The sequence below is a fragment of the Loxodonta africana genome, chromosome 18 (genome assembly GCF_030014295.1).
Source record: "Loxodonta africana isolate mLoxAfr1 chromosome 18, mLoxAfr1.hap2, whole genome shotgun sequence".
Lineage (NCBI taxonomy): Eukaryota > Metazoa > Chordata > Mammalia > Proboscidea > Elephantidae > Loxodonta > Loxodonta africana.
Window position 1 is genome coordinate 78,315,712 of NC_087359.1, and position 24,175 is coordinate 78,339,886.

General features: G+C 44.0%; 1 protein-coding gene across 1 annotated transcript in view; it reads right to left on the reverse strand.

Moving 5' to 3' along the window:
- HS3ST3A1 (heparan sulfate-glucosamine 3-sulfotransferase 3A1) overlaps positions 1 to 23,964 on the reverse strand; it is a 141,970-nt gene extending 118,006 nt beyond the window's left edge. Inside the window, exon 1 of the mRNA XM_003420584.3 lies at positions 22,679 to 23,964. Coding sequence (XP_003420632.1) covers positions 22,679 to 23,277 — 599 coding nt within the window. The 5' untranslated portion in view covers positions 23,278 to 23,964. The remainder of the gene's footprint in view (positions 1 to 22,678) is intronic.
- Between the last annotated feature and the right edge of the window lie 211 nt (positions 23,965 to 24,175).

A 24,175-nucleotide genomic window follows, 5' to 3' on the forward strand; every position in this document is an offset into this window, starting at 1 on the left:
TAAGTGCCTTCCAACCTGAGGTGCTCATCTTCCAGCAGTATATCAGGCAACGTTCCACTGCTCTTCATATGGCTTTCATTGTCCAATCTTTTCAGAAGTAGACTGCTAGATCCTTCTTCCTAGTCCGTCTTAGTCTGGAAGCTCCATTGAAACCTGTCCACCAAGGGTGACCCTGCTGGTATTTGAAATAGCAGTGGCAAAGCTTCCAGCATCACAGCAACACCCAAGCTACCACAGTACCACAAACCGACAGGCGCGTGGTGGAAGACACTCATAAACACTACAACAAATATGAACCTTTACCTTGAAAAGCCTTGAGTTGTTCTTGTGGACACTGGAAGGGGTGTAGCTTCTGAGTTACTGTAAAGTGGTGGAAGGAGGGTGTCATGAATTGAATTATGTCCTCCCAAAAATGTGTGTATCAACTTGGTTAGGACATGATTCCCAGTATTGTGTGATTGTCTTCCCTTTTGTAATTGCAATTTTATGTTGAGAGGATTAGGGTGGGATTGTAACACCACCCTTACTCAGGTTACCTCCTGATCCAAGGTAAAGGGAGTTTCCCTGGGGTATGGCCTGCACCACCTTTTCTCTCTAAACAGATTAAATGAAAGGGAAGCCACTGTTTACAACAGCAAAAAGTTGGAAGCAACCAAGGTGCCCATTAATAGATGAATGAATAAATAAACTATGGTATATTCACACAATGGAATACTACGCATCGATGAAGAACAATGATGAATCCATAAAACATTTCATAACATGGAGAAATCTGGAAGACATTATGCTGAGTGAAATTAGTTGCAAAAGGACAAATATTGTATAAGACCACTACTATAAGAACTGGAGAAACAGTTTAAACAGAGAAGAAAATATCCCTTGATGGTTATGAGAGGGGGAGGGAGGGAGCGAGAGGGGTATTAACTAATTAGATTGTAGATAAGTTCTATTTTAGGTGAAGGGAAAGACAATACACAATACAGGAGAGGTCAGCACAACTAGACTAAACCAAAAGCAAAGAAGTTTCCTGAATAAACTGAATGCTTCAAAGGCCAGCATAGCAGGGGTTTGAGGTCCATGGTTTCAGGGTACATCTAAGTCAATTGGCAGAATAAAATCTATTGAGAAAACATTCTGCATCCCACTTTAGAAAGTGGTGTCTGGGGTCTTAAATGCTAGCAAGCGGCCATCTAAGATGCATCAATTGGTCTCAACCCACCTGGAGCTAGGAAGCATGACGAACACCAAAGACACAAGGTAATTATGAGCCTAAGAGACAGAAAGGACCACATAAACCAGAGACTACATCAGCTTGAGACCAGAGGAACTAGATGGTGCCTGGCCACAACAGATGACTGCCCTGACAGGGAACTCAACAGAGAAACCCTGAGGGAGCAGGAGAGGAGCAGGATGCAGACCCCAAATTATAGTAAAAAGACCAGACTTAATGGTCAGACTGGGATTGGAGGGACCCTGGAGGCCATGGTCCCCAGACCTTCTGTTAGCCCAAGACAACTCTTCAGACAGGGATTGGACTGGAACACTGGATGGAAAATGATACTGGTGATGAACGAGCTTCTGGGACCAAGTGGACACATAAGACTATGTTGGCATCTCCTGTCTGGAGGGGGGATGAGAGGACAAAGGGGGCCAGAAGCTACCCGAATGGACACGAGAAGAGAGAGTGGAGGGAAGAACTGTGGTGTCTCATTGGAGGGAAAGCACTTAGGAGTATATGGCAAGCTGTGTGTAAATTTTTGTATGAGAGACTGACCTGATTTGTAAACTTTCACTTAAAGCACAATAAAAATTAATTTAAAAAAAAAAAAGAAAGAAAGAAAGAAAGGGAAGCAAGCAGAGAGTTGGGGACCTCATACCATCAAGAAACCAGCACCAGGACAGAGCGTGTCCTTTGAACACAGGGTTCCTGCATCTGAGAAGCTCCTCGACCAGGGGAAGATTGAGGACAAGGGCCTTCCTCCAGAGCCGACAGAGAAAGAAAGCCTTCCCCGGGAGCCGACGCCCTGAATTTGGACTTGTAACCTACTTAAAAAAAAAAATCCCACTAGGCAATGAGAAAATAAATTTCTCTTTCTTAAAGCCATCCACTTGTGGTATTTCTGTTATGGCAGCACTAGATGACTAAGACAGAGAGTTACCGAAAGTCGGACATATAGCTGCACACCAGGTTTGGATGGGTGTGTGGTATGGATTGAATTGTGTCCCCCAGAGTACATATTGGAATCTTAACCCCTATACTTGCGGATGTAATCCTGTTTGGAGATATGGTTTTCTTTGTTATGTTAATGAAGGCGTATCAGTCCAGGGAGCATCCTAACCCTAATGACTTCTGAGTTGAAAAAGGGCAGATTAGACACCAAGACACACACACACAGGGGAAGACAGATGCCACATGAGGGTCATCTATAAGCCAAGGAATGTCCGGGGCGGGGCCACTGACAAGGAAGAAATCCATACAGCCAAGACGCTGAGTCAGAACGTTCAACCTCCAGAACTGTGAGAAAGTAAGTTTCTATGCTTTAAAGCCACCTAGGTGTGGTATTTCTGTTACAGCAGCCCGAAGTAACTAAGACAGTATGACTCACAACACGGGCAGCAAACTGATGTTTGGGGAGAGAGAGAGAGTGTGTGTGTGTGTGTGTGTGTGTGTGTGTGTGCACACACGCATGTGCAGTCAGCTGGGGGCATTTTTCTGCATTCATCTGGAGTTTCTTGTGGACAAAAATGCACATAAGCAAATACAAAATTTTCATTATCCTCGTATTTTTTCCTAATATATTAATTGTACTGGTACAAATTCACATTTTCAGAACAAGTGTGATAGCAGGACTGACTGTATATCATCACTGTAAGTAAATAAACCTTAATACGAGCTAATAAATATTTATAAAGGTGTCTACCCTGTCTCAGAAAAAGCAGTCACATGAATAACGAATAAGTATATGCCAATCTAAATATTTTACTATTTACTAAATATTTTACTATTCAAATAAGTTGTATCAGTGTTTTGATGACTTATCTTAAAAGCATTATTTGATGACTAAAATAGCTATGGAACTGCTTCAATAAGCTTTATCAGATAAGTTTTGAATTAGATGACCCCGAGGTCATTTCCAATGCTAGTGATGAGATTTTGTGATAGTGTACTTTTTTCTTAAAAATAAGGTGCTTTATTTTTAAATAAAAACAATCAAGCTCACTTCCCAGTGATGTGAGTTTGAGTATAAATTCCATGACTTTCAAGCAGGCATTTAATGTAATAAAAGTAAGTTTGTTCACCATTCTTTGCCTAAATACACAAAACTGAAAGGAGTTAAAATATATTTTACATTTTGTTGTGGTTATCTTTAAAGAACTGCAAATATATAAAACGTATCTTATTTCTCCCATTTTTATATAAACATACGATGTTAAGTAGCCTTAATAGGCTTCCTCTGGTTATAGAAGAGACAAGTTCCTCTAAGCACTGTCTTGGCATTTCATGTTAACAGGACATTACCCACAGACTTAAACCTTTTTACTTCCTGTCACCTGGAAGTGTGACTGACGCTTTCCTCTCATTTTAAAATTACCTTGTCTTAAATAAACCCTGGTGGCATAGTGGTTAAGTGCTACAGCTGCTAACCAAGAGGTCGGCAGTTTGAATCCGCCAGGTGCTCCTTGGAAACTCTATGGGGCAGTTCTACTCTGTCCTATAGGGTCACTATAAGTCAGAATCAACTCAATGGCAGTGGGTTTTTTTGGGTTTTGTCTTAAACAAACAAAAAAGCAAGCAAACAAACAAAAAAAACCTTTCTTGGGAACTAGTTTGTCCAACAGATCACTTCCTTTTTTTCTGATGAATGTTAAAAAAAGGGCACCAACCCATTTGCCAAAGCACAGTACGCTGCTATTCAAATCTGAGTTCAACAGTTCACATTTCCTACAGTGGGGAGGAATAAACAAAAAAAAGAACTTTCTGTTTGAAAAGAAAATGACTTTGCCCAAACTTTTGAAACTAAGCTAGCATATCCTACAAAATTCTGATAGTAGGCAGACATAAGTTAGAGGTAGGACCAAACCAAAACACTGCAGTTGTTTAAAGGTACTATTAGGATTTGATTTCTAACAACCTCCTGTTTTAAGCTTCCTGCTTTTGCCCAACCCTTTAAAACTGTGCTAACAGATTATGGTAATAAAAAATATATATATATACATAAATCAGACGTCTAAAGCAATAAACTCGTATAGGTGTTTAAATGAACTATGATTTATTTGCTTTTTTGTAAATGATGGGGAAACCCACTCGCAAGAACAGTTGAAATACAACGTCTCCGTTGATACAGTTTGCTAAACAGACAGGGGTAAAGTCTTGCAGGTGTAATGAAACATTGTCCAGTGGATTTCTAAGCATTCCATGATGATCACTGTCTACATTTGCACAGCCCTGCTTTCTCATACATTATATCATTTGATTTATAATTTTCATGCCTCCTCTCCCTGAGAAATCAATAATCTATTAGAAACTGTACTTGAAATACAGTCATGCCTTTCCATGCCTTATTTTTTAAAGACATTGTCATCGAGAGTAACCCCTGAGTTCACTGATTTCATCCACCTGATGATGGCTTCATAAACTGCAGTTCGCTCATCAGACTCAGACATTTGTTAATTTGGGAGAGGGAGAGCCTTTGAATTTTTGTGAAGATGGTGTAGCCAATTTAGTCTCCAGAAACGGGGTAGAGCGGCAATGCTTCTTGGCAAAAAAAAGAAAAAAGGTAAGTGAACAAAAACTACGGTGAAAGCTGAAAAGAAAACAAACTGAGGGTAGGAGGAAATACCCTGGAAACGCACGGCCATAGAGAGGCATGTGGCTCGGAAGACAAGGAGAGACAGGCACAAAGATGCCCACATCTGAGATGTGCAGGAGTCCCAGACACCTCAGGGAAATCCTCTGAAAATATCAAGGTTGACCACTCACAAAATCTGAAAGTGCTTTTAAATCTCATTGCTCCGCCAGTGGGTCGATTTGCCCCTCACGCTGGCCCCTTGGCCTCTGCTGGGGTTTCTTTACTCTATTTTGGTGGCCATCTGGTGTGTTTGTTCAGGGCGCTCTCTCTTCTCTCCCTTCCAGTTTCCTACTCTGTCCTCTGCTGCTGTGAGGTGGGATTCTGCCCCATATATGACATGGCAACGTGGAAGCTGGCTTCATGTACACCAAGGTTATTAGTCCCTGGGTAGTACATACGGTTTAGGGCTTGGCTGCTAACCAAAAGGTTGGGCGTTCAAGTCCACTCAGAGGTCCCTGGGAAGGAAGAGCCAGCAACCTACTTCCAAAACATCAGCCACTGCAAACCCTATGGAGCACAGTTCTCTGACACACATCAGGCTGCCACGAGTCCGAATGGCTTGAAGGCAACTTTTTTTGGTTTGTTTGGTATTAGAGGGGTAAGGGTTTACATGCAGTTATTTGTTAAAACTAAGGCTTTAGTTTTGTGGATTCCTCATTCTCCCCATTAATCTGTCACCACGCTGCTAGAGCCCACCCTTGGCTTTTTTACTGGCCTGGAAAGAACACTTAGTCATGACGTCAGTGACTGACAACAATCCTGTAGCAGATCGGAAGAGGTGCTGCGAAGGCGGCTTCAGGGTAGGCACACCATCCTCCTTATTTTAAGCAAATTTCAGCTTAGAACACCCTCAAAGCCCTTTCTCTACGAGTCTGCTGCGGTGGCAGAGGAACAGTAGCCATCAAGGAAACACGAAATTAAATACTACAGCTTGATTTTTTTTGCCTTGAACTATAAAGCAGTGAATCAGGCAATAAAGTAATAAATTTGTTTGGTGTTCTCAGTTTTGTTCTGTTTCGTTTCTAATGCTTTGTCACTATCACCGTGATTCCCAGAGAGGAGAAAGGAAAACATCAGGGATATGACAAAGATTTGAATTTTACCTGATATTTGATATGTATAGTAAAGAAATAAGAATAAGTCACTGAAGAAAGAATGTCTGATGGCTGAAACTTTTTTAAAAAATTTCAATGTTGGTGAGAAAAAGCATAAAGCGTTTAAATTTCTTCATCCTCTCACGAACATCTAAGTGAACATTCAAGAAGATACAGATGTTTAAGGCACATTTGTTTGTTTTTTCCCCCACTTGCGATGGAGTTTAGAATAGGCCGTTGCAGTACAGCCTGGAAAAAGAGCCCAAAAAAAAATTTTCAAGAAAATTAATCAGACATATCAGAGGGGGGCGTGTGCTCAATAATTAATGCTGGAAGCCTTAGCATCCATCCGGACAGCCTGATCTGCAATTCTCAAAATTAAAAAAAAAAAAAAAAAAATTACCTGGCTAAAACCCTCTAAGGGCCCTGGTGGTACAACGGTTAAATACTCGGCTGCTAATGGAAAGGCTGATGGTTTGAACCCACCCAGCAGCTCCACAGGAGAAAAGACCTGGCCACGTGTGCAATCTGCTACTGTAAAGATTACAGCCTAGGAAACCTACAGGGCAGTTCTACCCTGTCACATGGGGTCACTATGAGTCAGAATTAACTCAACAGCAGACAACACCACCCTGTGAAAAAAATCTGCCACCTCGCATAAGCAGAGACATCAGTGCTGAGACTAAGGACACAAGTGCAGTAACTGGGACAAAACAAACAAAAAAACAAACCCCATGGCTGTTGGTTCCAACTCATGGAGACCCCATGTGTTAAAGAGTAAAACTGCTCCATAGTTTTCGTGGGTGTAATCTTTACAGTAACAGATCACCAGGCCTTTCGTCCGTGGCACCACCATGTGGAGTCAAACTGCCAACCTTTAGGGCAGAAGGGTACTAAACACATTTAAGCCCCCCTTTCATATTGGGGGAGCCCTGGTGGTACAGTGGTTAAGAGTTCGGCTGCTAACCACAAAGTCAGCAGTTCAAATCCATCAACTGCTCCTTGGAAACCCTATGGGGCAGTTCTGCTCTTCCCTACTCTGTCCATTGGGCTTGGTTTTTTGTTTGTTTTTTGTTTCATATTGGGTCCACTACCTGTCTGTCCGTTTGTCATACTGTGTGGCTTCTGCATTGCTGTGATGCTGGACGATATGCCACTGGTATTTCAAATACCAGCAGGGTCACCCGTGGTAGACAGGTTTCTGCAGAGCTTCCAAACTCAGACAGGAGAGGAAGAAAGGCCTGTGGATCTACTTTCAAAAATCAGCCAGTGGAAACCTTATGGATCACGGCAGAGCATTACCTGACTCGCTTGCTTTGGACACGCCATGAGGAGGGATGGATCACTGGAGGAGGACACCATGTTTGCCGAAGCAGAGGGCCACCGTGGGTAAGTAAATCCACAATTCCCCACAAAACTTATAATGTTAATGAAGGGGAATCTAAATTCTTATAATCTTCTGCACCACTCATAACCATATACTCTATGGAATTCATAAGCAGCAGGGGAGAACCTGAACTTAAAGCCCCAAGTCTCCAGTTGCCAGGCATTTCTACAAATGTTTCTTTTTCATTCTCTAATACACGCAAGCCAGTGAATACCAACGCACCTTGAGCTTCCATGTACAAGGCAAAGCAGTTGGGAAAACAGCATTGTTCTTAAGCCTAAAATGGTAATTCTGCCTCTTTACTTTGTTATATTGCCTTCCATGAAATTTTTAACTATCAATGCAGCTATATTTAACATGAATACAAACTGGGCCTTGAACATAATTTCTTACAGATTCATCTAACAGCTTAGGACATTCATATTTGTCTTAGATGTCCTCAGAAAAAACAAAAGCATGATCTCTAATCTACAATTTTCTGGAAGTATTAAAAGTTAAATTTAGAATTTTATAGCAAGTTTAAGAATAGACTGTTCAAACATTACAGATTAAAAAAAAAAATCTCCCTTATTATATGTAAACTAAGGTACAAAACTCATTCCCAATATATGTTTTCTAGACATGTGTTGTCATTTTTTGAAGTACGGTTCAATGGGTATTTTGGGTATTTATCTCATATTGGGAAGTTTTAGATAAATGGATGGTCACAAAGTAAGTATGAGGCCCTGGCTGGCCAATTCAAGTCCGGGAAAGGAGGGGCAGAGAGCAGAAACCAGGCAGACAGGTGACACTCACTCCACCGCCTTCTCTTCTGACATATTTCCATTTACTCATCCACCCACTGCTGTCTGGCATTTGTCGCCACTGGCTCAGGGTCACCAATGACCTACTAACTAACAAAGCAAACATTCTTAAACCCCTAGTTGGCCTTTCTGTAGCATTTGATACCACTGACCTTGAAACTATCTCCCCAGCTCCGCACCAACACTTCATTATGAAAATTTTAAACGTACAAAAAATTTGAAAGAAGTGTACAACAAACATCCAAATACCTACCAACTAAAATTCTAAATATACATTTTTATTTTTCCACGATCACATACCTACCCATCTATCCACCCCTCCTCTATCCATCCATCAATCCACCTTATTTTTTCATCCGTTTCAAAGTAAACTGTAGACATCAGGACAGTCCGTCTGTGCTAAGCACAGCATGACCGACGGACACCATTCCCCTTTGGGGCCAGAATGAAGACGTGTTTTTCTGGTCCTGTCCTCTTCCCATGCTACCTTGTGTTCCGCTGCACACGTTCATGTCCCTGCTGTGGTGACAATGTCACAACTTTGACAACTATACCTCCGTGGATGGCTCCCAAAGCCAACCCTGCTCCTGAGCTCCACATCCTTCCCATTTAACGTGGAACAGCTGTCTCTTCTCCTGATGCCTGATGCTCCTCCTGCTGTGTTCCCTGTCACCGTCACAGTGACTACCTCACACAGCCGAGCCAGAACTCTAACAGTCTCCAGTTCCTCCTTCACTGGAAGCTATCGATACCCACTGATGCCCATTAATAATGTTTTACATTGATTACATCCTGAAATTATAATATTTCTGGTATATTGGGTTAAATTAAAATATTATTAAAATTAATTTCACGTCTTCACTTCTATTTTTTTAAAGTGGCTACTAAAATATTTTAAATCATATATGCGGTTCCCAAAAGAGGACAATGCTGCCCTAGAATAAAGTTCAAACTACTTAAAACATGTCCTTTAGTAATCCTCAGAAATCTTTCCCAGCCTTTGTTCACCACTTTGAATGTCTCACTACCCACCCACACAGACGGTATGCTGATTCAAAGTGCTCTGTGGGGTTGTTTCTCAATGCAGAGGTCAGGTGATAAAGTGCAACCTCACCGTGTCCCAGGCTATTGCCTCCAATGCCTCGCAAAAAGAAAGAGGGGGCAAGGGAAATACTGCAAACTAAACATGCCCAAGTACAGTCATGGAAACCTCAAATGGATTATTAAACTTTAAAAAAAAAAAAAAAAACCCAAAGATGACTTCGTTATTTTTACAGGATTTCTTTTCCAAAATAGAATATTTGTAGTTAAGAGTATATACCCCCATTTCTGTAAAATGTCATCATCCCAAATAACTCCGCATATTTCAAAAAGTCCCCCTGGGCCACAGGTCAGTGCTGGACGCTCTGGGTGGACTATCCCATTCTCACACAGCTGCAGGGAGCACTGTAATCTCTGAACTGCACCTCCTGTAGGAGGTTAATCACCTACATCTCAGTGTGAGTGTGAGTCATGGGTGCTCACCCGAGAATAACAAGCTAAGCAAGGGAAGAGCAAGTTCCATGTTTGAAGCCTTTAGCCTAGCCTGGAAGTCTGCTAACTATGGCCAGTGGGCCAATGGCCTGTTGTGGTATATAAAGTATTACTGGAACCCAGTTAGGCCCATTCGTGTACATATCATCTGTGGCTGCTATGGCCCATTAAGGGGAAGTTGAGTATTAGTGGCAGAGACCGTAGGGCTCACCAAGCCTGACGTATTTACTATCTGAACCTTGACAGAAAAAAAATTGCCAACCCCTAGTCTAACGCTTTCATTTTTTTCATTAGACAAATAATGAATCTATTATGTGGCAGGCACAGTTCCAGGCCCTGGGGATACAATGACGAAAGAGTGAAGTTGAGAGTCCATAACACACAACGCTCAAACTTAGTTTCTCATGAGGCCCTAAAGCACACTCATGTTAGTCTTTTAAAACAGGGACTCTGTTTATACTAGTCAGTGTTTTTCAAACTATTTTCTACTGAGATCTACTATAAGAAATACGTTTTATATCCAACTCAGCCCACACCCACCTATGTATGTATGGATGTAAGTCAGGAAAATACTTATTCTTACTACAGAGGATTTACTCTAATACTGACTATTTTACTGTATTAATCATTTTTTTTTTTAATGACTGACTCCATTCTGCATTAATGCTGGGACCCACAGTTTGGGAAACTCTTGGCACATGCCAGATATTTACCAGCTTACTCTGGTCTTCACCATAAGCCACAGCTGAGAACCAGCAGCCCTGCACCTTCAGAAGAGGCTGCTTTGTTCATTGCAGAATTTTGTTTTGCTTGGTTTTGGTCTTTTTGTTGTTGTTGTTGTTGTTGTTGTTGTTTCCCCCAAATATAGGAATTATTTCTCAATTTGTTTTTAAAAAATCCATATCTAAAGTTCTTTGGTAATATCAGAAGACATGGCAATACAAAACCTATTGGAGCCCTGGTGCCTTGATGTAGCAACAGTAAAGTGCTCAGCTGCTAACCCAAAGGCAGAGGGTTCAAACCCATCCAACAGCTCCACAGGAGAAAGACCTGGCCATCTGCTCCCTTAAAGATTGTTCTTGTTGTGTGCTGCCGAGTCGAGCCCAACTCATAGCAACCCTATATGACAGAGTAGAGCTGCCTCTTAGGGTTTCTTAGGCGGTAATCTTTACAGAAGCTGACTGCCACATCTTTCCCCCATGGAGCCACTGGTGGGTTCAAACCACCAGCCTTTCAGTTAGCAGCTCAATGCATAACCATTACACCTCGAGAGATCTTCCATAACTCTATAAGGATTCCCAACCCCACCCCAATGCCGTCACCTAGAAAACCCTGTGGGGGCAGTTCCACTCTGTTACATGGGGTCACTAGGAGTCGAAACTGACTGAAAGGCACCTAACAACAACAACAGCCAGAGCTGAGAAGCAGTTTCTTGCATGTGAGTTCTCTAACTTGCCACCATTCGCCACAGGGCAAATGCTCCTAAAAATCCCAAGAATTTTCCTTGCAAGCAGTAGCTCCCCAAGATCTCCCCGCCACGCAAATATAAAACAGATCCAATTTGTTTTCTTTCCATCATTAAACGCTGGCAGGGCATTCGCGCAGAAGCTCTGGCTCTAGAGGAAGCTTTTATGATAGAGACGGCTGTAATCCCAAGGCCTCCTGCACCAAGAAAAAAGAGTAAGGCCTCATTAGAAAGAAAAACAAATGGCTTTTGCTTCTTTAAAAAAAAAAACCACAACATTTGATGAAAGAAACTACAAGAATAATTAGAGCCCACCAGGAAATTATATTTTAAAAAAAGCGAAGATACAACTTATTCTTGACTTAAAAGCTTGTTTGTGAAGCGAAATCACCGTATGGATGTATCGTTTTCCTACAGCCAGAACTTATCAAAACCTGAGCAAAAATGACTTCTGTTGAGAAAGGTGATAGGAGAGCAGTTTGCTCGGGGAACATAAATTCAGTTGCAGGCCTAATCCACTTCCCTCTTTAAATACGAAAGTTTAATGGGAATCTGCAAAGGTTTAGGGCCTTAACAAATACATCATCTTTGACTTTGTCACTCAAACCAACTTGGCAACTTTGATATTTCCTAGTGAAAGGAATGATCTAATCCAAGTAAGAACTCTAAAAAAGGGAAATAGAATTTTATTCCCAAAATGTGATTGATTACTTCCTCTTCTGAGCACTCGAGAGAGAAAAAGTAAACTTGTTCCTGTTTGTACTCAGATTTCTGCCGCTAACCTTTTACAAGCAGGCAACCATCATAAAACACAATTACTCACGAGGATCCAAAGACCAATCTTGCCAGCCGGATTCCAAAATCTATAAGCATCAAAATATTGGGGGGAGGGGGGAATATCTGAGATGAAAAGCAGGAATTTACAGATGAATTGTAAGAACCACTGACTCTTTAATTCTTTAATTCACCAATTTGGGGAGGAGGAAAAGATCATGCTGCAGCTGGTTCCATTCTCTGGAATATTTCTGTCATCCCTGCAAGCCCTCCTAACTGCACTGTTATAATCTGGGGCACACAATTGTTTCGTGAGCGTATTCTGCAGAATTATACACCCTGGGAATTGGGGGCCCTGAGTTCTGGTCTTTTACTGACCTTGAGCAAGACACTGAATAACTTTGCCTCTGTTTCTTCATACACGCGCCTGGTGGATTCAAACTGCCAACCTTTTGGTTAGCAGCTGTAGCACTTAACCACTACACCACCAGGGTTTCCAAGACTGGAACCAAAGGAAGTTCAAATCAACAGCTTTGTCTTCTGTGGCAATGACCTGGCCAAGACACTGAGTAAGGGCTTGGTAATAGTGGCCAGCTGGCAGGAAATCAATTAGATGACCATTACAAATAACAATGAAGAGAGAATAACACTGGGGTTAACAACAGTGCTGTGCCCTGATTGCAGGTATCAACATATCTAAAGAAAAAAAAAGTGTCAGTCAAAACGTGAAGATATAGGAAAGAGTAAAAAAGACAGAGGTCAGCAGTGACTCAGCAACATTGAGAGAGCGCCAGGTTGGGGGATCCTCACCAGGGCCGCTGAGGACACCAGCGGCTCCGCACGGCTCACCGTTCACCTTGCCCTAATCCATCCACAGCAAGCTGCCTTGTTTACATTTCTGACAATATTTTCGCTTCCCCATGTGGCAGGGTTTTTATATTTTGTTTTTTGTTTTAGCGAAAGGAGTTTATTTAAAAAGTGGCCCCAGGGAACAGGAATAAGGCAAGGGGATGGGCTGGAGAAGTAGCCAATAAAAGATGTATTGTCAACATAGTCACCATTGTGGGCTCCTGGAGCTTAATTCTACTAGGCGCTCAGTGTAAGGCACTTTCCTCCCTGTGGTCGCACCTGAAGGGAGAAGGAGCTGACGCACTTACACGCCCAGGACACACAGCTACTGGCTGAGGCTGCTCTGGCTGGGGAGGTGGCCTTCGATTCGCTGGCGCCTCTGGTCTGTCCCAGGTGTGGGCAGACCCGGCAGTAGTTTTGAAGGAAAAAACTTGCTCATTTGGTCCACCTAAATGTTAAGAGTTTTTTGTTTGTTTGTTTTGTCTGTTTGTTTTGTCTGTTTGTTTAACGGATGGAGGAAAAAACTAACTGAACAGCCCAGAATTTCTGATACGCTCAATATGAGTACTCTGTGATCAGATTACTTCTTAAAAAAAAAAAAAAAGAAAGAAAAATTGATAAAAAGCAGAGTGACCTTAGTTCTTCCACACAGGCTAACAGATTATATCGACACTTGAATGGTTTTTAAAACTCACTTTTCAACCTTATTTTGATGTGCTGCCCAATTTACAACTTAAAGGTTGCAGACCAGGATCAAAAGTGCCTAGGCCACCCTGGCACATGGGACGGCCATCCAACCCTGCCATCACTGAGCCATGGTGGCTGCCTGCTGAGGCAGGAACTACGTGTAGGCAATTCCATCCAGAACACAGTACAATATGCCAGTGACAGAGCGCTGGCTTGTTCAAGACAGATGAACCTGGGTTGGCCAAATTACTTCGCCTTTCTGAGCCTGTTTCCTCCTCTATAAGATGTAGATAATAATAAGCAGTGGTAGAATACTCCCCTCCCATGTGGGAGACGCAGGTTGGGTTCCCAGCCAGTGCATCTCGTGTGCAGCCACCACCCGTCTGTAGTGGAGGCTTGGGTGTTACTAGGATGCTGAACAGGTTTCAGGGGAGCTTCCAGACTAAGATGGACTAGGAAGAAAGGCATGGTGATCTACTTCTGAAAATCAGCCAATGAAAACCCTATGGGTCCCAATGGGCCATCCTGTTGTGCATAGGGTCACCACGAGTCAGGGCCAACGGGGTGGCAGCTAACATAATAATGAAGATTCAAGCACTTAAGAAGTCACCCAGCACTACGTCCAACATGTCATCCAGCATACAGCGAGGGTTCAACATTTAAGCCTTACATTTAAAATTACATATTTCACCAAACGTACGTTACAGGCTTCTCTTAAATCTAACCTCAAATATTTTGCTATTAAAAAAAAAAAAAAAAGATTCAAAACGCATGAAGAAATGTGTATACCAACTAAAAGTAAAAAATGCCAGACTAGTAGGGAAAGGTACTTAATCACAGAAATTATTTTCATCTATATAACCATTAGTGGTTTGTCCCTTACAAGGCACAGGTTTATAAACTGATTCAATAAAGAAGGAATGAATAAAAAAATGAAAAGGAAATACTATTAACTCTTATTAGTCTCTAGATGCAGCTGGTGTTGTTTTGCTTAGTAAAAATGAAATGTAGAGAGGACTATTTTTACAGTTGTTAAAAATATCAAAGGAAATGTTTTGAAGGAGAATTTCATTACTCAATTAAATCAGACCCAAGACACACAACTGTGTGTTTAAAAACAGAAGCAGAAAATGTCGGCATACAATCTAAACAGGAACTCTGATTCTGATAACAGGGGCAGCGGGACTTACTAGTCCCGGCAAGAATAATCACGAGGAGTCAGGCTACCCTGGTACCCCTGCTCTCTGTCCCCCTTCCTTTAACCCAAGGGTGGCCCCACAACTGTTTTGCTACTAGGGCTGGTTTTATAAGTCAAACTCTCTAAACCAAAGGCTGCAGCACCAGGCCAAGTGAGCAGGTAGAATACATAAGCTGGTCCAGAACATCTGAGCCACGCTGCCTCTTAGCTCAGGCGTGCCCACAGCCAGGGCCCATCTCTTCACCCTCTAACCAGCTCCCCAATCCCTGATGCCTGGTCCGGCTATGCTTGTGGCAAAAAGCCATATGGAGCAAGCCTGCATTTCCTCTGGCCCCACTCCAGTTCTCTGTGTACTCAAAACCTCCACTTACTTCTAAACTTTGCTGTCTGTCACCAGAAAGGAAACCCTGGTGGTGCAGCGGTTAAGAGCTACGGCTGCTAACCAAAAGGTCAGCAGTGCAAATCCACCAGGCACTCCTTGGAAACTCTATGGGTCAGTTCTACTCTGTCCGACAGGGTCACCATGAGTCAGAATCAACTCAAAAGCAATGGGTTTTGGTTACAAGAAAGATTCAGTTGTGAGTGGGGGAACTTTTACAAAAAACCTTCTTCACTTTCCATTTTGCCAACCTTAAAAAAAAAGTCCTTGCACTAAGTTCAGGGACAAGAGAGTAGGAGGGGAGCTCGGAGCCAATTTCACTACCAAGTAAGCTGAGGGACAGCCCAGCACGCCTGGAGGCAACAGGTGGCAGGCCCATCCCAGAGGCCTTCGAAAGGAAAGGAAAGTCGTCCCCTTAAGTGAAAGGAGGCAGGCTGGGACCGAGCGTGTCAGTGAGAGGCCTGGTCCCCGCAAACGCCTGCCCACTAGGCTGCTCTTGCGTTCTCTATTTGTTGTTGTTGTTTTTTTTACTTTTTGTTTAAAAATAATTTTAGATATGAAAATTGCAAAGAGCACAGGGGATTTCCATTTGCAACTTCACCAGATTCCCCTAACGCTAACATTTGACCAAGCACAATGATCACAGCCCAGACATTAGATTTGTACAATACTATCAGCTGAACCACAGACTTTATGCGAATCTCACCGGTTTTTCCACTATCGCCCTTTTTCTTTTCCACAGTCCGGTCAAGGATACCACAGCATGTAGGCGTCTACTGAGGAGGAATTAGTCTCCTTTGTCTCCTCAGATCTGTGGGAGCTGATCAGCCACCCCTCGCTTTTCAAGACCTTGATACTTTTGAAAGGAGCCCTGGTGGCACAGTGGCTAAGCGCTCAGCTGCTAACTGAAAGGTTGATGATTCGAATCCACCACGTGCTCCATGGGAAAAAGATGTGGCCATCTACTTCCGTAAAGATTACGGCCTTGGAAATCCTGTGGGGCAGTTCCAACACTATGTATTGGAATCGACTCGATGAAGTGCCCTTTTCTCTGCATTGTATCGGGGGTGCATGATTGCAACACGGCAACAAGGTGATGGGAACCCTGCTCGCTTGGTTAAGGTGGTGCCTGCCAGGTTTCTCCACCATGGAGGCACAATTTTTCCCTTTCCTCCTGTCATAATCTTAGCCTGACCACCATCCTCTCCCTCAAGTCCTCTCCCCAGGGACTGGATTGAAGCACTTCCCAACGGAAAATGTCACCCAATGGGCAGGCAGGATCTTCAATGGTGAATCTCAGGGGAATGAAGGGTTAAACGGTCTTCCGTAGGCTGCCTGTTAGGACTCAGGGAACCCTGCACCAGACACCACACAACATAGGATAAGGCGTAAAGTTGCGTTACCGATGTTGAAATATAATCATCTGGAAGGATTTTCATTTGAAGCTGGCTTTCAGAAACAAAGGCAAAACATGCTAACACAACTCATTTGTGGCATATGGCATTTCTTTCAGTCAGACACAGCTCTAGTAAGTCCACTCATCATTTATATCCTGTTTCTCAGGTTTATTTTGAAGGCACGTCTCTTTTATTTCTCTCCAAAAAATAAACTCCCTGACTAATAGGAGCAAGGTCTCCTAGGGGCTCAGAAGCAACGTGCAGCTCAGCCGTGATAATCTTAAGTGCTACCTAAACACAGATTGTGTTGTTGTTGTTGTTTCCTTTTTTAACAGAAACAACAAATGATGACGTTTTCAGAAGTCATTCCTATTCCTTGCAGACTGTCCTCCACCTGCACGCACTAGGTGGCGCTACACCCCATATTCAAAGTGGGCTACTCTGGATCCGCAGTCAGGGAACAGGACTTGGCTTTGTAACCTCTGCAAGCCTGCCTCTCTTAACGGCATTTTTAACCTTCATTCCTCATAAACACTTCCCCTTGTCTTGGTCACACTGTCATTAGACAACTTCTGAAGCCGGCCATATCTAAGCATGGCAAACAGTGCTCAAGAGATGGTAACACACATGTAAATGTTTAGATGTGTGAGCAGCCACCAGCTAGTGAGTAAGAAAGGGGTGCACCATGGGAGGCAGGAAGCTGGGGAGAAGCTTCAGGTCCTGACTGAGACATTTCGCAATTGCTAAATTCTGGCTTCTTGTACTTTATTAATTACATTGAAAATCCCTGCAGAAATTTTTAAACTGAATCAAATTTGCAAGATTTTAAAATGCTGACAAGCATTTATTTGCAAGACATTTTTATAAATGCAAGGACTAGGAAGTTAAAATATTACTTAGGTCCAGTCTCTTCTGGTTACATATTACAGGCATATATGTAATAAAAGGAAACCCTTGTGGCACAGCAGTTAAGTGCCACAGCTGCTAACCAAAAGGTCAGCAGTTCAAATCTACCAGGTGCTCCTTGGAAGCTCTACGGGGCAGTTCTACTCTGTCCTATAGGGTCACTATGAGTCGGAATCGACTTGACGGCAGTGGGTGGGTTTATGTAATAAGAAACTTTATTTTAACAATTGCAATTCATCACTTAGGCAGATAAACTTTTCTGAAAGCTTGAAGCCTAGTATCATCTGGAAACATACCAAGAAACGATGCTCTTTATCACCCAAGTTAGTATGGCTTGGAAAAGTTCTCAGTATATACAGCCCTCGACTGGGCCCAACAATCTGACTGATGGTGACAGTAATTTGCAATTCTTCAAATATGTCCCTTAGAGATAGGAGGCTTTTTGTTGTTTATATCAAACAGGTTTGCTTGCTCTGTGACACTTTTCTCCTCCTGATGTGAGCATCTGGTCTACGTAAGGTCAGTCCCTGTTGTCATTAACGGCACAGATTTATTTCATTCCCATGACTCCCCAAAATACGTATTTGGCACTCATTAATTCCTGGCCATTCTGAAGACTTATTTATATGACACAAATATTTTAGCCAGAGTGTCTTCTTTGAGGGGAAGGTGGGGGATTACAAAATTGTGGAAGATTTTCACTCATAAATGTCTATGCATTTCACATAAACTACTTCAGCACACTATAAATCTCATCATTATAAAGGAATATTCATTTATACAAGCTATTTATCCCAATTCCAGCCTCTACCAAAGGTGAGGGGTGTTTTTGTTTTATTTTTTATAATGCTTAAACTATGGTCTCCATGTAAGTCCCTGGGCGGTGCGAACGGCTAATGCGTTTGGCTGCTAACTGAAAGTTCAAGCCCACCTAGAGCACCTCAGGAAAGAGGCCTGGCAATCCACTTCAGAAAAATCAACCACTGAAGACCTTGTGGCTCACAGTTCTACTGTCGCACACTGGATTGTCACAAGTAAGAGTAGGCTCGAAGGCAACTGGTTTTATTGATCAAAAATTTCCTAGCCACTTATTAACTTTCCCCTTATAAATTCTGTCACTTTCCTCACCTACTGGGTCTCTGTTCTTGCAGGCGCATGCATGTGTGCGTACACACACACACACACACAAGAACTAGGCCGACTGACTTGTATTGCTCATGCAGTCTACTGGGGATCAAGCCCAGAGTTCAAACATTCAACAAACAGATAGCTGTGCGGCTTCTCCAGGGAGGCAGACACAGTGTGTCACTAGATGGAGAGAGTTCAGTCACCGAGGGCTCCTGGGGACCTATCCATGGAAACCGTACACCCTCTCCCCTGGAGACACTGCCCTAGACTCTGAGTCCTGAGCAACTTCCCCACTCGCCTCGCCTCTCACTGCTCGTCCCACTGTTCTACACTCAGCTCTGAAGATAAAGAGCCTCTTTGGACTCCGGTCCATATGACCTTGCTTGGGTGGCCACACTGCTGCTCCCTTAGCTCAGGTTTCATTTCAAACTCTCTGTGCAGAAGGGTTCGTGGCACAGAGGATGGGAAATCGCACAAAGAGGTGCTCTGCAGCTGCTCCCGGCTGCTCCCAAATGCCTATTTCTCCTTAGAGGACCCAAGTTCCGCTGTTCAGTCCGCCCTGTGGCCATGAAAACACAAGGCAGTGATAAGGAAAGATCAGAACACTTTTTAAATGTTGATGAAGTCGGGGAGCACTAACTCCCGAACTCCAAGCTGAGCAATCTTTAATTGGCCTGTGTGTTATATAGTAAAATAAATTTAGCATTGGCTTTTCTCTACTGAAATTACCCGGACTAACTAAAGAAAAAGAATTAAAACGTAGGAAATAAACATGCTAGTGTAAGACACTGGATAACGAATACTAAAATAAGTACCAAAGTAAGAGATTAAAATATTACAGAAAACAAGTATTTATCACATACACACATACTCGCACATACTTTTATATACATGTCTTTAAATACTTTATAGTGTTTTTTTGTGTTGGGACAAGAAAAAAAAAAAAAACCTTCTCTTTTGTACAGATATACCCAGGTAGAGAGGGGACGTGTCTTATTAAATTCTAAGTTCACCTGCCCTTGAACTTCAGCACAGGCACTGGGTCTTGACTTCCAGTAAAGCTCTCAATGTTTTGAACTGAATGAAATAATTTTCCACTTTCCTTTATGAACCGAGCACACATAACATGAAAGTGGAGACAGCTTTCCCATGCATGCAAGTCGCAGACATGTGCTGTCCGGGTACCGTGTCTGCTAAGTTAGGTAATGTAGAATAGTTGCAAACCCTGTCAGGGTGGTGTGCCCTATCTAGAAAAGTCACTGACGTGTCCTAAATCATTATCAGCAAACTTCCTGGAAAAGAAAAAAATTTGCCATTGTTTCATTTATTTTAGAGACAGTTATTAGGTATTTTAAATCAATAATTTTCTTTGGCAGTGATTTTAAATAACAGACTCATTTTCTTCACTTTAACTACAAATTTGCTCAAATGGCAGAACTGTTTAGCACTTCACTCTTGAGATACCATTTATACAGTACTTTATTTTTTTTCCCTAGTAAGAGAAATTTACTGAAACATCCTGGCAACAGGCATTTGTCCCTTCCAGCTGATTCTCGAGAGATGTCCTTCAACCTTCCTAACAGCCACAGGCTGCTCCTTTGCTGGGACAGTAGGGGGCACTGTCACAATCAGCTATTATTAAGGCAAAATGGGCAAAAAACAAGTCTAGACATTTTAGGATTCTTTGGGTTCATGTCAATGAACACCTAAAAGTAATACGTTTTTATACATATAGATGGGTTTTTCTCTTCCATAATTTGCTTCAGTGTTCGAATAGTGAGATTTTCTCTCTGTTCGTGTGTGTGTGTGTGTGTGTGTGTGTGTGTGTGTTCACATGTGTGTGGTAGAAATCCTGTATTGCAAAACTTGGACTTATTCAGGAAGGTCTAACAGAATTCCCTGTTCTGAAATGTTGGCTAACTATAAGCAGCTAAAACACACTTAATAGTTAAGCAGAACGAGGCAGAATTTTTTTCTTTTTATCTTCAGTTAAGACTTCAGTCTTTCTTACCAAACACCAAACTTCAAGTTCAAAGCCAAGATGAAAGAGAGCTGTGGGTGAAGTTTCATTAAATAATCACATAATAAAGGCTCCATGGGTTGGGTTTTTTTTTTTTTTTTTAAGTAAGAGTTTTCTATATAATTGAGTTAAATTTATACCTCCAATTTAAAAAAAAATCACAAATGCTAAAACCAAGACGTTGCTCCAACACTGAGAAAATTAAATTCACTAAACCATGAAGTCTACTGTGCAGTTATTTTTGTAACCGCCATAAATTGCTTTACAGAACTCTTCTGCTCGGTAAACAATCCCAGAAGAGATTTACTTTAGAGCACGCATCCAGTTTCCAAAGGAGAGAATGGCCTAAAAGTTTATGACTTTTTCTTGTCTTTTTTTTTTTGGTTAATACTTGTGTTTCTAGTTACCTTGACCCCTTCCTTCTTCCATGAGCTCAGAAAGGTTCACGGCAAATAAGACCCACGTCTGTAGATAGAATGTGCTCTTAAAATCAAACATTCATTTCTGGAATGAAAAGAAACAATCCTACTTTGTGGAAACAAAGTTTATACGGCAGAAGGAAAATAATGGGGTTTAGTCCTAAACGTGTCACCATATTTAATAGCATTTCGGAGCCAACAGTTGTCTTAGATGTTTCTGCAGTCAGCTTGAAATGTGCTCACTTACAGCACTGTACGAGACCGAATTCAATGCAAACTGCTACAGATAAGGGTTTTAGTGGTCTTTAATCACTTCTTTCTTGTGTCCTTGATGGAAAAAACAGAGGTGCCTTTGTGCTAAAAAGAAGGACCTGTTGTTTCCAAATTCAACAGGTCATTTTTATAAGAACTTCCCAGAGGATACAACATAAATGACAGAAACACAAGGGGATTTTTTTAAGTGGCTGATGATTTTAAATGATATATATTCTATATTAAGGGGAAGCTGTTTGTTTTTCTTTCCAACAAATGAAAAGTTACTTTTTAAAAGTGTTTTCTCATGAGTGGGGTTACTGTAAATTCTGCTCCTGAAATCTATCTGAGGGTCTGTTTGACCCCTCAAGTAAATAAACTTTGTCAAATCATGTCCATTTCTGTTTTGGAGATGAATGGCTAAATTTAGTGGACTTTTAAAATATATCTAAATTGCACTCTAGCTTTCAGAATATTGTTTCAGTAAAAATAACCAGGAACAAGATAAACTTCATAAAATGGAAAGTTCTGGCAACATGATTTTTCCTTGTACTTAGAGGAAAGAAAAAAAGAGCCAATATTTTATGTAAAACAAAATTCAGATGACACTAGGATTTATTAGAGTTGGGCTGATTCAATTATTAAAGGTGGTCTGAATTTGAGAAGACAAATTTACGATTAAGATCAAAACCATACTTGTTTCCTAAACCGTATTAACAGAGTTCTTCACAATCTAGCCAGGGTCCCTATTTTTTTTTTCCCCTCTCTTCTTCCTTTTTTTTTTTTTTTGAGTTTGCTAACTCATTCGTAAACAGAATTGTTTGAAGATCTTTAGAAAAATTTCTGCCACTCCAAAGAGAAAAGTTAGCTTTCCCTATAAATATTGAAAGCACTTTTCAAAACTCATCTCTCGCCCCAAACAAAAGTTATTACCAAGGAACAGTTCTTTAAAACACGGTGACCGGTTGCTGGCACTTGCTGGACGTCTCATATATTACCCAACTACCGAGACTCCGGCCTGACACTTTTACTAAGTCTCTATATTACCTGCCATCTAGGACAAGAACCTGGCAAAGGGTCAAGGGAAATAAATACCTGATGGCCAAGACTGTTAACCACAGGCAATTGCCCAAAAGATAAAGCAGAAATAAAAACGAGGTTTCCTTGGGAAATGGATCATCTACACACACACAAAATTGATGAACAGGTTTTTAATTTAGGGGAGACTTTTTCTTTTCTTTAGCTAATGACTTGGATACTTCCACAGAAACAGGAGAAAAAGACCGGTTATTCTGGGGAAAGGGAACCCCAAGAACTAGAGAAATAAAACCTTAAGGCCAAAACTTCTCCCCTCCCCAGCATTTACTTCCCTGAAGGAGAAGCCATAGCGGGGTACAAGACGCCTGCACTTTTACAACCACTACCAATTCCCTTTGCCTTCCGCATGAGGCGGGAAGGAAGGCGAGGCCGGGGTCACCACGGCTGTCCCAGGAGTCCTCCCTACCCCGCCACCCCGCCTCGCCCCGAGCCTGCTCACCGGTACCAGGCGAGGCCCTTGTCGTAGCTGCGGTCGAAGAAGTGGGGCTCGGCGCCCACGGCGCGCACGTCGGGGTGCACGCGCAGGAACTCCAGCAGCGCCCGCGTGCCGCCCTTCTTCACGCCGATGATGATGGCCTGCGGCAGCTGCTTGTGGCCTTCGTCCAGCAGCAGGGCTAGGGTCCCCGCCGGGGCCTCGGCCACGCTGCTCCCGGCCCCCGAGCCGCCGGGACCCCCTGCCAGGCCGGGGGGTTCCTCTTCCCAGGCCGCCTCCTCGCCGTCGTCGCGCAGCGCGGGCGGCCGGCGCCTTCGCCACTGCTGCAGCTGCAGGAGGCGCTTTCTCCGCGCTGCCGCGGGCCACACCGCCAGCTCGCTCGGGCCGCCAGCCAGGACCCGGCGACCCGGGGCCCCTGCCTCCTCGTCGCCACCGGACAGCCCCACCACGGGGCCCGACAGGGTCTGGCAGGGCTCGGCCAGGCAGTAGAAGACGTAAAGGGACGCGAGCAGGGGGCAGAGCATCAGTAAAAACTTCCGGAAGAGGCTGCGGGACAGCGGCTCCGCCGAGGTGGGGTGGGCGCCGGCCGGGCCCGGAGGGGCCATCCTAGCCGGAGGCGACGTCGGGCCGCGAGTGGGCCATGCTAGGCCGCGACTTCGCCAGGTGCCATGACATGCCCCGGGCGGGCCCGCGCGCTGGACGGAGGCCACATCGCCCGTGCGCCCCTGCGGCCGTGAGAGCTGTCCGGGAGGCGGCGGCCGGGGCTCCTCCGGGGGACGGAGATCCAGGAGCCCAACACGGGACCCCTGTCTCCAGTCGAGAGGACAGGAGGGGACGGGTGGCCGTGCTTAGGAAACCATCGTCTCAGACGCGCCCAAGTCTCCAGAGCCTTGGGGCGGCGTTGGGCGCCCCAGTTCCCGGAGCGCCGCCGGGATGGGATCTTGGAGGTGCTGGCGGAGGCTTGTGTCTCAGCCCGGCCCGTGTGGCCTCTAGGCGCGGATCTCCGCTCAACGGTCGTGCATCCCGCGCTCGGTCCGGGTGAGGGAATGCGCGGCTCCCGGGCCGCGGAGCTCCGTGCGCTCCAGGCAGCGGCGAGGGACTGTACTCCAGCCCCGCTTCCTCTAATTCCCTGGCCGGCCTGAGCGCGCTCTCTCCTCCCAGACTGGGGTCCTCTTAGCCCGGGTGCGAGGTTCCCTGAGCCACTCTGCCCGAGCGCGCGCCCTGCCGCTCCAAAGTGCTCTCAGGCCCCACCTGCGAGCCGCGCGGCGGAGCCCGGCGGCGTGGGACCTGTCAGCGGCCGCGGCCACTGTGCTCCTGGCACTCCCCGCCGCTCGCCCGGCCGCCGCCGCCACCGCACACGTGGGGCGCGGAGGGCAGCAAACTTGGTATGACGTCAGGTCCCGGGCGCCACCAGCCCCCGGACGCGCGCGGCGGGGCGCGGACCACGGCGCAGGGGCCGGGCCAGCCAGCAGGCGGGGCGGGACAGGCAAAAGGTGGCGAGGT